This window comes from Phocoena sinus, chromosome 7 (genome assembly GCF_008692025.1).
Source record: "Phocoena sinus isolate mPhoSin1 chromosome 7, mPhoSin1.pri, whole genome shotgun sequence".
NCBI lineage: Eukaryota > Metazoa > Chordata > Mammalia > Artiodactyla > Phocoenidae > Phocoena > Phocoena sinus.
The window spans coordinates 1,876,908-1,891,836 of NC_045769.1; the positions used below are offsets into that span (position 1 = coordinate 1,876,908).

Consider the following 14,929-nt stretch of genomic DNA (forward strand, 5'->3'; position numbering starts at 1 on the left):
GCTGCCTGCCGGGCAGGCCCTTGACGGGGCGAAGGAATGTTCTCTGCTCCCCTCCAAGCTGGTCCCAGCGGCAGCCCTGGCGGTTTTCAGCTTGTGGGTTTGGGTGGTCGGGTTTTATTATTAATAACGGACTGTGTACAGTTGCGTCCTTGGCATGCTTGCGTCAGCTGTGCAGCCCTCAGAGTGTGGCCTTGAGAGAAGGCAGGCCTGGCAGGCCGCGCGCTGGACGCCGCTTGGGCTCCTGAGCGCGTGGGGCCTCACCGATGAACGAGAGTCTTGTTTGTGCAGCTTACGGAGCGTGGGGCGGGGAGCGCGTGCGTGGCGTTCGGCATCTCCACTTTGTAAGCGTTTGAAAAGGCAGTGCAGAGCTTCCGTTGTTTAGTTTCTTGGGTTTTTTTTAAAAATGAATTTCTTTTTGAATATTTAATCAAAAGTTTTGTTACACTTAACATTTACTGTACTTTTAAGTAATTCTGCAGCTTTCTTGTACTTTTTTTTTTTTTTTTTGCGGTACACGGGCCTCTCACCGCTGTGGCCTCTCCCGTTGCGGAGCACAGGCTCCGGACGCGCAGGCTCAGCGGCCATGGCTCACGGGCCCAGCCGCTCCTTGGCACGTGGGATCTTCCCGGACCAGGGGCACGAACCCATGTCCCCTGCATCGGCAGGCGGACCCCCAGCCACTGCGCCACCAGGGAAGCCCCTTCTTGTACTTATTGATACCAATTAATGCTATTGATTTGGTAGAACAGTGAATTCTTAGAGTTTATGGCAATTTTCATCTTGTTCAGCACGAACACTCATCTTCAATCAGTTTTATTTAAATTAACCGTGTTTAAGACTCCATGATACACTGTCTTTAAATCATATCGAAAGGAAAAATCCAACGGAAGACAAGTCTTCGCCCTCTGGGCAGTTTGGAACTAATACAACTGTGTTTTTCACTGTTAGTTACAGGTACAGCCTGTTGGGGAAGAAGGGGCCATTGCTTGAGGGAAGTCGTTCACTTTATCTAAAAAACGGCTCAGAAGGGTGGAGATAAAAGATGGAACACCGGACCCCAAGGGAAGTTCTTTGCCCCGTTTGCTGGGGAAGTTGCATGTTCCTCAGAGGCGCAAACCTGGCAGATGTGTCCCCACTCGGGTCTGGCGTCACATGCTGCAGGGCCTCCGGGGCCGCTGAGCCCCTGGGTCTCTGTCCCCAGCAGGTGGGCCCCGCCCAGATCCCCCTTCCCTTCCTGGGCTTCCTCCAGGGCTGGTCCTCTGATCGCTCCCCGTGGGTTTTATTTACCTCCAGCCCCGCTGGCTGGTTCAGTGCTGGCACACAGGACGTTCTCTGTAAAGCCTGTCAGATGAATAAATGATCATCAACAGGAATTAATTTTTTTAAGTAAAAATGGAAACATTTGGTATTCATTTACTGAAGGTGTTTTGTTGATGCTGGAACTTTCATTTAAAGTAAAGAAGTCTTTTGAGAGATGGGTATATAACTAGAATGATGAGGATTAAAATCAGCCTTTGGGAATTCTCTCCCTGTCGAGGAAACTTCCGGGTCATTTTATGGGGAGGGAAGTCAGGGTTTGGGGACATGGGTTTGTTTTCTTCTGACTCCATAAGAGCCTGGCAAGGTGCACTCACCCACCCTAGAGCTGGCTGAGGGCCACGTGTGTCCGTGACCGCCCGGGGACCCCTCAGGCACACCTCCTCCTGTGAGGGCCCTGCAGGCGGTTCAGGGGACAAGGGTACTGTCCACCTCCCAGCCCAGCAGGTGCCTTGGAGTTACCTCAGCCCCCACCAGGGATGGGCCAGCGTCCCTCCGGACAGGGCAGCTGCCCTTGCCCGTCTCTGCATTTATCGTGTGCGTGCCCTCCCTGCTGGAACTGGGCGTCTGTCCTTGTCCCTTCTTGGAGCTCAGGAGCCCATGGTGTGAGCCTGGGGTGTGGCCAAAGCAGGGAGAGTGAGCTCTTCCTCATCGTGGCTCGCTCTGCAGGGCAAGGTGCATCCACGTCAACGGGGCTTTCTGAGCAGGTCGGGCCAGCTGACCCCCAGCCTGCTGGCTCCTGCCCTCTGAGAACCCTACTTCTTGTCCTGCTTTGCATCATTTACTCCTGCCGGTCCTTTCAGAAGGACCTGAGGGTCAGCTCCTCCGACGGGCCCTCTGGGTCGTGTTGACCTCGTTGACCTTGCCCCGTCCCCGCACTGCCAGCGCACTGGAGCCAGACACCAAGCCCCTCATCTGGCTCCCGTTTCTTTCCTGGCGGGGTTGAACCTACCTTGCCCACTCCCTGCTGTAAAGGGCCCTCTGTGCCCCCTGTCCCCTGCCTCCCACACCACCCCCTCCATTCCCTGGTTGGGGGGCACTTTGTGTTGTGACACGGTCCACACTTTGCGTATTTTGTCAGGTGTCCGCCTGGGGCTGAGAGGCCGTCAGGAATGCCAGGGGGCTGCGTGTCAGGCACGTTATACACAGATTTCAGTGTTTCCCTGAGTGTGATTTTTCAGACGAGACAGACAGGCTGAAAGTGTTCAGGACGGTCCAAGTCCAGCCCTGGCTGCATTTGGAGGGAACCCAGGGGCCTTGCTCAGAAGCGGAGGTGCGAGTTTATACCTCCAGTCACTTCCCACCGCCTGCTCTGGTCACCACTCCCGTGGCCCTTTGTGCTGGGTGTCGCCAGGTCTGTAACGCTGGGTCTGGGCTGCTCTGCCTACTGCCTGGTGCACCCACACACAAACGTCACATAGCACATGGAGCTCGGGCAAGCCTCCCTGCTCAAGAGATGATGAGTTGTCTCCTTGGACGCCGAGAAGGCCTGAGACAAAAGCCCGTGTGTCCCGACGGACCCTTCCAGATGTGCTCTGGACTCGGTTTAGGGCACTTTCCTGGTGCTTCCCTGGCTGGTCTAGTTCAGGTCCCTCTGCAGCGTGGAGGACCCTGTTTCCGAGGGGTTTGTTCTGCCTGACCCTGAAGTCCATCATGAAACGGCCACAGTGGGATGCTGCCTTTAATGTAGACCTATTTATAGACAGACAAATTCAATTTGCGAATGGTAACAGTTATATTTGGAATTGGATAAAGGTGACAAGAAAGATATTTCTCTAATGATGTTAACAATTTATGAGCAATTTCTCAAAATATATGTAGAGTCTTATACACCAAAATTCATTTCATACATCAGAGTGAAATGTGAAAAAAAATAATCGAAAACCACTAAATGAATGAAAAGCCACCACCAGAAAAACAAGGATAAAATGAAGCTGATTGTTTCCCAAACCAGTGAAAAGATCAAATTCAAAGCTTCCAGGAAATGGAAGAAAATCACAATGGATAAACTAGAATAGATGCCATGAAAACAAGCACTGGAACATCTGAATTAGGAAAAACTTAAGTCTCTTCCTTCCAGCGCTGGGAAAAATGCAGCTCTCCCGTCTCGTGTTTCTCCTTTAGCCTTACGTAGACACCACACTCCCACAGAGCAGTTCACTCCTGACACTTCTGGTCACCAGACATGTGTAGGATTTCCCCATAACAGGCAATTCTCTGCAACACCGGGTGGGTGTCCTACAGTTTCACTCAATTCTGACACTATCTCCCCAGAGCAAGCATCAGATCTCGCAGGTTCAGGACTCAATCCCATAGGAAGATGAACAGCCAGATGAAGAGATACCGAGGGTGAGGTCTGGAAGGGTCCCAAGCACAGGAGACTCTGTCTCCGTGGGGTCGGGGTCCCCCTCCCAGTGCAGATGTGCTCACCGACCCGGAAGCTCTCTGAGCTGCGTATGGTTGGGGTTTTGTGGAGGCTTCCTCGCGTGGGTATCATCAATACTAACTCCGCTTACAGCCCTTCTCCCCACTCTGGAGCGTGAGGGTGGAGCTGAGAATGCCAAGCTGCTCGTCAAGGCTTGGTCTTCCTGGTGACCATCCCCCACCCAGGAGCCCCACGAGAGCAAGAGATGCTGCTCATGGTCTGATCCCTTAGGGGATTGCAAGCGTTTTAGGAGCTTTCTGTGCCTGGACCAGGGCAGAGGCCACTGTTTTCTGTTATCTCACAGCTTCAGAATATAACCCACATTTTAAAGGGAAGTGAGAGACCAGGACAGACCTTGCGTGTGCAAGCAGAACGCAGAGCCGAGAGCCAGGACGCTGGTGAGACTGAGCATCCGAACAGCCTCACCTGGCGCTGTCCACCCTCAGCACCACCCCCACCCCCGGGCCACGTGGCGCCTATAGCATTAGTGTGAGGCTTCAGTGCGCCGCGCCAGCGTGTGGCGGCTGCCAGTAAATGTATTACTGAAGAAAAGCCACACGCGCTAAAGGCTGCACATTTAAAGTGTACACACAGACCCACAGCGGGAAGACTCTGAAAGAAAAGCGAGCCAAGGACGTAAAGGTACATCACTGGAGAGGAGAACCAGTGTACGTCCCCGGGGTTATCAAGGGCCTGGCAGAGGGAACCAGTCGGTCTTCTCATTTGCAGCAAGTAGTACTCCCGGGTACTGATAGAGACACAGGGTCTGGTGGTACTCCCGGGTACTGATAGAGACGTGGGTCTGGTGGTACTCCCGGGTACTGATAGAGACACAGGGTCAGGTGGTACTCCCAGGTACTGATAGAGACACAGGGTCAGGTGGTACTCCTGAGTACTGATAGAGACACAGGCTACCTGCTCCTGGTCTGTGGCCAATGGGGTTGCACTTGGTGGTCATGTATAGAGGCATTTTGGAAAACAACTTAGGAGGTGCTTCAGGGGCTGTTAATATTGTTTTGCTGGATGTAGGCATTTTGCTCATCTCTTCAGAGGACATAATCCTAAGCGTGGGGGATGATATTTACTTATAAATGTTGACACGACATGGTTTCTAACAAGAACAACAAAAGGAAATGTCTAAAAATGTCTCCCGGTTGGGAAAGGGTTTTGTAAACTCTGCATCGCTCACCTCGTGAAGCGTTTTCCCACCATTACAAATGCTGTTTGAATTCTGTGTGACAACAGGGAAAACACTCACCACCGTCTCTAATGGAAGAATGGGTCCGAAGTGCCCTGGAGTCTGATTGCAGCTCTGAAGAAAACAGATGAGGTGCCGGCAGACCTTGAGTCAGCGTGGTGGGCTTGGACTTTAGTTGTGTGTGTCTGTTTCTCAAATTGGCCAGTTTTCTCTAACGGGGCTGTGAACAACCGGTACGACCACCAGAAAAAAAACACAGAACCCAAGATTTCAGCTTTAGTCCGACTTGGTGAAATGCGCTTTGTCTCAGTAGGTGGCTGTAGGCTGGAAAGAGCAGGAACATCCCCTGACAGGGCTGGAAAGGGCCCCAGCTGCCCTGCCCCTGCCCTCTGCCCAGGTCCCGGGAGGCACGCCTCATCCCTGTCACACGGGTCGCAGGCACCTTTTCTCTGAGGCTCTGTCCCTTCTTGCTGCAGCGAGAAAGAAACCACCCTGCTGCTCTGCCTAGTTCAGGACCTCCTTCTATGTAAGAGTATTAGAACTCCCTTCAGCAGTGGGTTCGTGTTAGGTTACAATAGGATTTTGTGCTGCATTTTAAATAGGATGCAATTACGTAAAATACTCCTGGGAAGAAGATCTCTTCCTTCAAGCCCTCCTATCTGTCTCTTTTCCTTGAGATGCTCTCTGGCGTCGGCAGCGTCCTGAATGGGAATCCCACCCTCTCTATCCCTGTCCTGCCTTTCCTGGCACGTGGTTCAGGGTCCCCTGGGGCAGAGCCTCGAATCACCCGCCTCTGCTTTCTCCCGCGCCAGGTGCTGTGGCCAGCACAGAAGTGAAGATGAAGCTACAGGAGTTTGTCCTCAATAAAAAGAAGGCGCTGGCCCACCGGAACCTGAACCACTGCATGTCCAGTGACCCTCGCTACTGGTATGGGTAAGTGGAGGGGCCGGGTCTCCCCTGCGCCCGGGTGCACGGGGTCTGGGGGTGGACCGGAGTGGTGCTCAGTTCTTCACCCTGGAGGGCGTGGAATTAGAAACTCCGTGAGCCAGCAGCACATGTGGTCAGACCAGCGTCGTCCAGGTGCAGAGGGGGTCTGTCTTTAAACAAACCTTAAAGAGACGTTCGTGGGGCCAGTGCCTACCCATTATTCTTGGCTTCTCACGCAGTTCTTTGGCCACAGAAAGAACCTCTTAAAAAGGAACTCTGGTCTAAATCGTCCGTAGGCACCTCCCGAATTTCTACCCGGTGTGTTATTGATTCCCAGGCAAGTCAAAAGCACCTGTGGTCTTTTCATTGTTTTTATACTAAGAACCCTCTCCCAGGGCCCGCTTAATGGACAGAGACCACAAAGTGCCTTGTTCGTGCTCAGAACTGAAAGCCAAAGAGGTCTTTCACTTTGTGGCGAGGATGCGCGTGTGCCGGGGGCCTTTCCTCTGGGCCTGTGCGCGGCTCAGCAGGGCTGGTAGTTGACACATGCCGAGTTGGAAGCGGAGTGACAAAGTTATGTGGCTTTAAACCATGGTCAAAGGTGCCTCAGATTTTCGCTTTGACTCTACTTTTCTACAACTTTTCAAGGGCTTTTTTCTGTTCTAGAAGAAACCTCACAGGGCAGTTTTCATAAATGAAAATGTGATCATCGTTAATTCATTGGGGGAGAATGTAGCTCTTCTGGAGCCCCCAGATGGGCAGCAGTTCTGCTAAAACACCGCCAGATCCCACTGGAATGAACCCATTTGTTTCAGTAGATGACGCTGGCTATCGTGGTATTATAAGCATGAAAGGCATTTCTGTTCCGGGGCCATCTCTGCTCTGAGTGTCTGCAGCCCCTCAGGCCGCACTCACACGAGCAGGCTGTCGTTCGTGCCGTTCAGCCAGTGGCACGACTCGCCCAGAGCAGAGGCGGCAGCGGTGGTCCCCGAAAAGCCATACATAGCAGCCATGTGCCCCAGAGCGATGGAGAGTTCTGGGGCAGCACACCTGGGGACCCCACGATGTGGTGGCACCGATCCGTGGTCTCCCCCGCTAGTGACAGCCCCCTGGGTGTTGCAGTGGGAAAGCTCCATTTCCCCCTTTGGGGGAGGTTGCCGGGCAGATGCCCTGCAGCGAAGCGGGTTAGGGAGGGAGGGAGGAGAAGCCGGCTGGGCAGGCGGGGGAGGACGCGGGGACCGCCCAGCAGTAGCCGGTAGGGCAGGGGTGAGGAGGTGCTCCTAGATCCTCCATGGGGGAGGGGATGGGATCTGAGGGTCGGGAAGTGCCAGGAGCCGTTTCAGGAGAGGGCCTATCCTGGGGAGGGGAGACCAGCTGGGAGGCTTCGGGAGCAGCGGTAAGAGCGCTGTGGGCCCAAAGGAGGTTGGGGGGTGAGAGCAGAGGTCATGGTTGACCACACTGGGGTCTTCGGACAGTGGCCACAGTGACGTGAAGAGATCGGGGCAGCCAGTGCCAGGACACCCCGTGAGTGGTGGGGCAAGGTGTTCAGGCTGGCAGGAGTAGAGGCCGTGATGATGTGCTTGTACGTGACGGGGAGGACGGAGCCCGCAGGATGGGAAAGTGCTGGCGGCTGCCGGGGAGGGGTGGTCTCCGCTGAGCTGCCCGTGCCAAGAGGTTGGAAGGGAGAAAGGGCTTCGGGGAGGAGGGGTCAGCAAGGAGCACCTGGGAGCCGAGAGGGGCAGGTGGGGGCATGCAGGGTGGCTAGGCCTGGGGGCAGGGTGCCAGAAGGGGCTGACACGCGCTCCCTGGTGAGCAGGGCGGCTGAGACCTGGCGGAGGCTTGCTTGCCCGCGTCCAGCGTTGGGTGGGGAGCTCCCTCTTCCCCAGGGGACTGGGCCGTGCAGGCTGCAGTGGGGAAGGACTCGTCTCAGCGGAGTCAGCCGGGGATGGGTTTGTTTGCGTTGGGTTTGGCACCTTTCTCGTTTTGTCACCCAAAACCGAACCAGATCATGGACCACATTCACTTGCTGCATGAAGGCAAAACTTTGCTGGAAAAGCAATCCAGCAAAAAACCAATCTTGATAAGGGAAGAACCTTGACCCTGGCTTCGTGCCACACATGACAGTCAGCTTAAGTGTCATGGACCTGAACGTAAAAGCTAAGTTGTTAAAACTTCCAGAAGGAAACATAGGAAAAAGTTTTCATGACCTTGGGGAAGAGGAAGGCAAAGACTTCTTAAAACACTAAAATCTTCAACCATAAACCAAAAAACATAAACTTAATCAAAATGTAAAACTTTTCACTCTTTGAAAGCCACCCTTAAGAAAATAAAAAGGCAGGGCGCAGGCAGGAAGAAAATATTCGCAATGCATGTATCTGACAGGGCACTTGATCCAAAACATATAAAGACCTCCTACAACTCAATAACAAAAAAAACAGGCAACCTCCTGAAAAAGTATGGGCAAAAGACATGACCCGATACCTCACAAAATAAAGATGCAAATGGTCAGTAAGCACATGAAAAGATGGTGAGTCATCCGGGAAATGCAGTGCACAGCAAGATGCCCCCTCACACCCAGTGGGTTTGAAATTGAACAAACCCAGTGTTGGCCAAAGCGTGGAGGCCCTGGACCCCTACACGTGGCCAGTGGGGATTGAAGTGGCACAGCCACCGGGGCAGTTTTCTATGAAGGTAAACATACTCCCACCTCATGACCTGGCCACGCTCCTAGGTGTTCCTCCAAGAGAAGTAAAGTCTTCCATCCGGGCAAAGACTTGTGTCCCCGTGGTCATAGCAGCTTTATTCATTATCGCCAGAGAATGGAAGCAGCTGAGTGCCCGCCAGCAGGTGAGTGGTGAAACACAGGGGCACCCACTCCCTGGTCTGCTGCTCAGCGAGGCCCAGGGCTGCCCGCCAACACCTAGAAACGTTAAGCTTGGTCGAAGACGCAGAGTCTGTGCCTTGCAATGCCTTTGCCAGCAGTTCTAGGGTCAGCACAGCTGAGCTGTAGTGACAGGAAGCCAGGCGGCAGGGGCTGGGGGTGGAGATCCCTTGCCAGAGGGCAGTGGGCCTTCTGTGAAGGTGGCGCTGCTCTGTATTGTTACTGGCGTGGTGGTTCCACGGTGTACACGTGTGAAAACCCCCAGCTTTAAGCTCATCGTGTGAGACTGTGGTGGCTGTCCTTGGGGCAGCCACCAGCCACGTGGGCTCCAGGGCGTTGAAGCGAGCTGTTCGGATTGAGACAAGCTGTGAATGTCAGACATGCCGGATCTCAGAGCCTCGTGGGAAAAAAGAACGGGGACTATTTCATTAATACTTTTTAGATTGATTATGTGTTGAAATGATAGGATTTGGGATAAATTGGGTTAAGGAGAACACTGAAGTTGACTTCACTGCTTCCTTTTGGCTCGTGTGCACATGTCTGTGAGAGAATTTTAAATTGCATTTAAATTGAATTTTTAATTGTAGCTGGTGTTACGTCCTTTGGACAGTGCTGGTGTGAGTGATTACAAGCTGTATTTATTTTAAATCACCTGCATAAATCTGAGGTAATAGGAAAGGCCAATGGTTGATAGAATTGACATGGCCGAATTTGTGTTTAGCTTTATTCTGTATTACAATCAGGAACGTTTAGAAAGAAAACAAGGCATATTTGTTTTTCCATCTTCATCAGGGAGGATTGTCTTTAAGACAAGGTGCCCCTCCCATCAGCCAGGGTCACAGCAGAGACACACCCTGGCTGCTTCCTCCCCTGGCGGGAATGAAGGGTTGAAAACCTGGAAGACGATTCTGGTTGGGGCTGAGTTAGACACAGGAGAGGCAATTCAGGTTCTGCCCCCGGGGTACAAGGGTGGGGTGTGTGTGTGTGTGTGTGTGTGTGTGTGTGTGTGTGTGTAAGTGTGCGTGCAGCCAGAGACAGGACTTGGCGTTGGCTCACACGTCCAGACTCTTGCTTGCTGGGGGCAGGTGTGAGCCCTGGGCTGTGTGATGAGGGACGGGTGCCCCCCCACCCCCAGAGAGCAGGTGGCCTGTGTTTTCCTTGGGAGCCCTGAGCGCGGGGCATCTAGTGATGAGTTGGTTTCCCTCGGTTTTGCGCGGTTTGGGGAAGCCAGGCTGCTGTGCGTGACATGCGTCCCTCTTGACGTCTGGATCCATCCGCGCTGGTACCAGCTGGATCAGTCCGGCTGCCTACTCTGGGCCACACTCTCTTGGACGACGCAGAGCAGGTCTGCTGAGAGCTCTCAGGCCAGCACACAGGCAGATTCATGCCAGCTGCCTCCTGTTCTAGCTCATTTTAAGGCTGGACAAGAAAGTGAGGATTTGAATACTGACAGCAACTCAAGAGATCAAATCAGAAGAGAAAATCTATTAGATCTTAAACAAATAGCTTCTCCTACTTCTGGCTTAATTACAAACAAACTCTACTATTAAAGTATAACTATAAGAGTTATTATTACCTATAATATTTTATTAATCATAATTGTCTATTTTTTTAAATCATGTAATACACACCCAGGCCTTTCCATGTTTCTTATGAAGGAGAAAGTGAACTCTTTCCCAGGTTAGAACTTGGCACTGAAGGAGAGGTTTGGAACTGGCCAAGGCCATGCTCCCTGGAGGATGTGGCCTGAAGATGTCAGATGCAGAGAGAGTTGCCCTCAGACCTCTAATGGGGTTGTGCAAGGGTGGACCCCCGAGGTGAGGCCTGGCGGCACGACACGAAGAGGGCACAGCCAGCATGAGGGTGGCCGGTCCGGCCCTGATCCCCGGCCCTGGCCCCCTTGACATGCGTCCCGATTGGGAGGTGCTGTGCCCTGGGCAGAGGGGGTGCGCAGCCTGGCAGGGCGGTTCTCCGGGGCTCTCTGGGCGCTTCCCATGATGCTGCCAGCTGGGATCCTGGGATTGGGCTCCGTGATCACCACGTTCTCTGCACCGGTTTGCTCGCAAATATTTAAATATCCACCTGTAAGCATTTAAGTGCTCACATTCTTAATTCAAATAACACCAGGTGCGTACATGTGGAGTACTGTGTATTCAAATAAATAGTCTAACAAATTCCACATAAGTAAGTTGGCAAGTTCGTTTCAAGTCATTAAGCAGATTACACAGTTTAAAGACTCACAGAATTCATTACACCTTCTGAGCCTCCAGTGAGGCCGAGCAGAGGCAGCCGCACCCCCAGAACGTTTGCTGACGGTCAGGCGCGGCCGGCACCCTCCTCTTCCCGAGGTCTGATCCCCACATTCAGCCTCCTCCTGGCGGCCGCCCCTGTCCAGCCATTTCAAGGATTTTGCGTTGTGCCCGGCTCCTCATAAAGCAAGTACATTTCATGAATCAGCTCCCAGGGCAGAGGTGTTGCCGCCAACCCCTCCCTCCCCAAGGAAGGGGAGATGGCTGGGGCCACCGTCCCCGTGAAGGCACTTCTGCTGAAGGGAAGTCCCCACGTGGCTCCTGCCCTCAAGAACCGGACGTCACCAGCACTGTCCCCGAAGTCCCCCGCCAGGTCTCAGCTGCGTCCGTCACACCTGTGTCCCTTGCACCTGGAGCCCACCTGTCTCCCTCTGTCCCCTGTGTCCTGAGGACCGGCCCCTCTGTGGCCAGTGGTGACAACCCCCACCCCCACCAGCCTGAGAACAGACCCGGTCAGGAGACACCCGAGAGGAAGAGGCTGTGCAGAGCCCAGGCACCGGGACCACGGGCATGCGGTCGTGCCGGCCTGCTGTCCCCGGCGCCGAGGGCCCGGCACGGGAGGCTGCGGTCGGCGTCTGTTCGCTTGTTCAGTGTTGGTTTTGTGTCGTTTCAGTCTTGCCCCAGAGAGGAGGCCAGTCTGCCCAGGAGGCCGACTGCGAGCTGGGCTGGCGCGTCAGAGGAAGGACCGGCGTCGTGGGGACCTGTGCAGGGCTCCCGTGCGCGCTCCCTCTGCACGGCCATGTGTGCCCGTGCATGCGGGTCACTAAGCCTCTGTCCTGCCCGTTCTCTGCAGGAAGACGCAGCACAGCTCCCTGGACCAGAGCTCCCCGCCCCAGAGCGGGGCATCGGTCTCCTACAGCCACCCGGTCCTGGGCATGTACGACGCCAAAGATGACTTTCCTCTCAGAAAGACAGGTCGGTGCAGGGGCTGCAGCGGGCGGGGAGGGGGTCCCGGGCGGGGAGGGAAACCTGTACGAGGAGGGAGCTCACCGTGTCCTGGGAGGCCCCTCAGGTGCGCGTCTCAGGTTACGTCAGCAGTTCCCTCACGGACCAGAAGGATAAGCGTGTCAGACATAAGCAGGGCTCCCAGGGCGCTTGGATTTCCTCCTAGCGGTGGTGGTTTAAGCGGCAACGCCTTTTAAGAAAAATCAGACGGGCCGTGGGCCATGCGTTAGGGCGGCCGGAAGGCCAGGGGCCGGAGGAGAGGTGTTTCCGGAAGCTTTGCCCCCGAGAAGTGAGGGCCTGGGCTGCGGAGGGCCAGCTGCCCTGGTCTCAGAGGTGGCAGGTGGAGCCCACGGCCGCAGGGCCGCGTGGGAGATGCCGGGCGCCTGCTTCACGGAATGGGAATGTGCGACACAGCTTTTTCTTCGTGAAGACGAATTTTGTTTCCTCCAAAGGATTTTGGTCCATTCTGGACAGAAACGCTCTAAATCAGCTTCTTCACCCTGGGGATGAGGTATTGGGAGCAGGGCCGGAGGCTCCCCTGCCGCTCTGTCCTAAGGACAGAAGACGTGGGGCCTCTCGGGGGGCAGAGCTGCGCCCCGGAGAGCACATGGTGTAGCAAAGCCTGAATGGGAGCCGGAGGTGAAGGGAGGGGGAGTTCAGCTCAGCCTCCGTGGACTTGACCCTAGCACAGGTGTGGGGGGCAGGGGCCCCAGGGTGCAGTGGGTCGGCAGAGGCCCCCCCACCCCGCCCCCCCGTGTCAGAGGGGAGGCGTCTGCCCACGTGGGCGGGGTTTCATCCAAGGTGAAAGCACAGCTTCTGTCCTCTTCTCTCCAGTTCGAGTGCATGGCTGTCACCCATGGTCCCCCAAGAAGGGCGTGGTGGGCTTCACCCTGAGAGCCTGCGGGCTCCGTAGAAAGGGGCGTCTGTCGGCACCCAGGCCGGCTCCCCCAGGTTGCCCTCCACACCCCCCTTCTGGAGCCTGGGGCTGAGATCAGCCACGCTCCAATCAGCAAAACGGGGGGCCTGTGCTTGGAAAGACCCTGGGCGAGGAGACAAAGGCCGCGCCTGCCCCAGGAAGCCTGGCCCTAGCGGGAGTGCAGCCGGGGTAGCAGGGCTCTGAGCGAGTGGGCGGTGATCCTGCAGCCTGGCGGGTCTCTCCCGCCTAGTTTGCAGCTCCGTGCCCCAGGACAGATAACTGAGGCTCTCCTGGCCTCAGTCTCTCATCAGTAAAGTGGGTACACTGGGCGCACCGTGCTTCCTCCCGCCCTGGGCGTGGCAGGTGTGGTGCCCACGGCCCCTGGAGCAGCAGACTCCGGAGGACGCGGAGAACTGGGCTCCTGGCCGCCGGGCGGAGCCGTCCACCTCCCTCAGGGCCCTTCCTCTCTGGAGAGCACACCTGTCCCTTTCCCCGAGGGAAGCAGCTGTTCACAGGAAACATTGGTTGGTTGCTGAGATACGGGAAACGTGACGGGTTTCTCTCCATCGCTGGCTGAAGCCGCCCTGCTTCACGAGGGACGGCTTTGCAGTCAGCCTGGCCCTCACCGTCCAGTGTCCTTGGCAGACAGCCTCGCCGAGCGAGTTTGCACATCTGTGAAATGGGGCCGCAGTGCCACTACTTCAGGGGTGTATCCGTTGTGGCGCTGCTGCCTCAGAGGGCAGGTCGGGGGGCGGGTGGGGGTCAGGAGCAGAAGGGAGGATTTGGCCGCTCGTGGGCTGTGCGCACAGCCTCTAGTGAGGCCACCAGGGACACGGAGCCACGCCCTCCAGCCCCTCCCCAGCCCTTCCCTGTCAGCATTCCCTCGGGGGTGGCAGGGTCCGGTTTGTAGAGTGAGCATGGGGCATACCTGTGGCCCATTTTATCCAATCCAGGCACTGAAGGCCCCTCAGTAAGCCTTTACGGCCCCGCTGTCAGCGACTGCCGTCCCAGTGGTTCCTTGATGGCCCCAGGGGACAGAGTCCAGGTCTGCAAGGAGCCATGTGTCTGTTACCAGCCCAGGGCTGGCAGTGGCCCCTGGGTGGACACTCGCACTGGGTGCCTTGCCGGGTCACAGGACAGTAAGCCAGGGTCCTCTGGGTTCCTGGCACTTAGCCTGCAGGGGGTGCGCTCACTCCAAGGCAGTGCCACGTGCCCGAGCCCATGCAACGGCTGCCAACCCGCCTGTGTCTTCCCTGTGATTAGTGAGCGAGCAGTGGCCAGGTGCTTCCTGGGTGCCGGGCCCTGAGCTGGTGTGGCAGGCGGGGGGGACGGGCCACAGTCCTCAGCCTCCTCCAGTCCCGCCAGAGGAGGTGAACGGCAGGGTCCAGGCCCAGGGTGGACGTCAGGTTCTGCCTGCGGGGCCCGGCCAGGGAGGGGCCCCGGGCACGTGGAGGGCAAAGCTAGGTTTTCACCCCAGTACAGATGGAGTGGACCGAGGCCCCGTCTCAGGTCTCAGCAGAGGCCCTGGCCCCACTCCTCAGCCTGCACCCCAGCAGGGCCTCCACCGCCTGACAAGGGTCTGCCGGAGGCAAGGCGGCATGCAGTAGCCGGTGGAGAGCGGGGTGTCTCTGATCACTGTGGCCGCGTGTGTCAGTGCGTACGCGAAGCTCTCCCTGCCTCCTGGTGAGCTGAACAGTCGTTGTACCAGTTTATTTTACGTCCACGTGTAGCGTGGGTCGAGGTCACCAGGGAGGAGGTCATGGCCGCCTTTGTCACACGTGATGGGCGTCTCTGCAGTTTGGGAAGGGGCCGGTCGCCGCATGGTCCATGTGTTGTTCTGTTGCAGTTTGCGGAACCCGTGGCATCCTGGTGGCCTGGGCAGTGGTGGGCAACGCCCGCACCGTGCATAGTTGTACCTGGGTGTCTTTTATATGCGTCAGGTACGGGGTGGTAGATGCCCTGCGGCTGTTGCTCAGGGCCGGGCCAGGGAATCGGCCCTTTCTGAGCTGCC

General features: G+C 56.1%; 1 protein-coding gene across 3 annotated transcripts in view; it reads left to right on the forward strand.

The window, feature by feature from the left end:
* Window positions 1-14,929, forward strand: part of HDAC4 (histone deacetylase 4) — a 286,142-nt gene that overhangs the window by 192,234 nt on the left and 78,979 nt on the right. For all 3 annotated transcript variants that reach the window (XM_032636830.1, XM_032636829.1, XM_032636831.1), the window contains exons 6-7: window positions 5,753-5,873; window positions 11,851-11,972. In XM_032636830.1, the coding sequence (XP_032492721.1) occupies window positions 5,753-5,873; window positions 11,851-11,972 (243 nt within the window). The remainder of the gene's footprint in view (window positions 1-5,752; window positions 5,874-11,850; window positions 11,973-14,929) is intronic.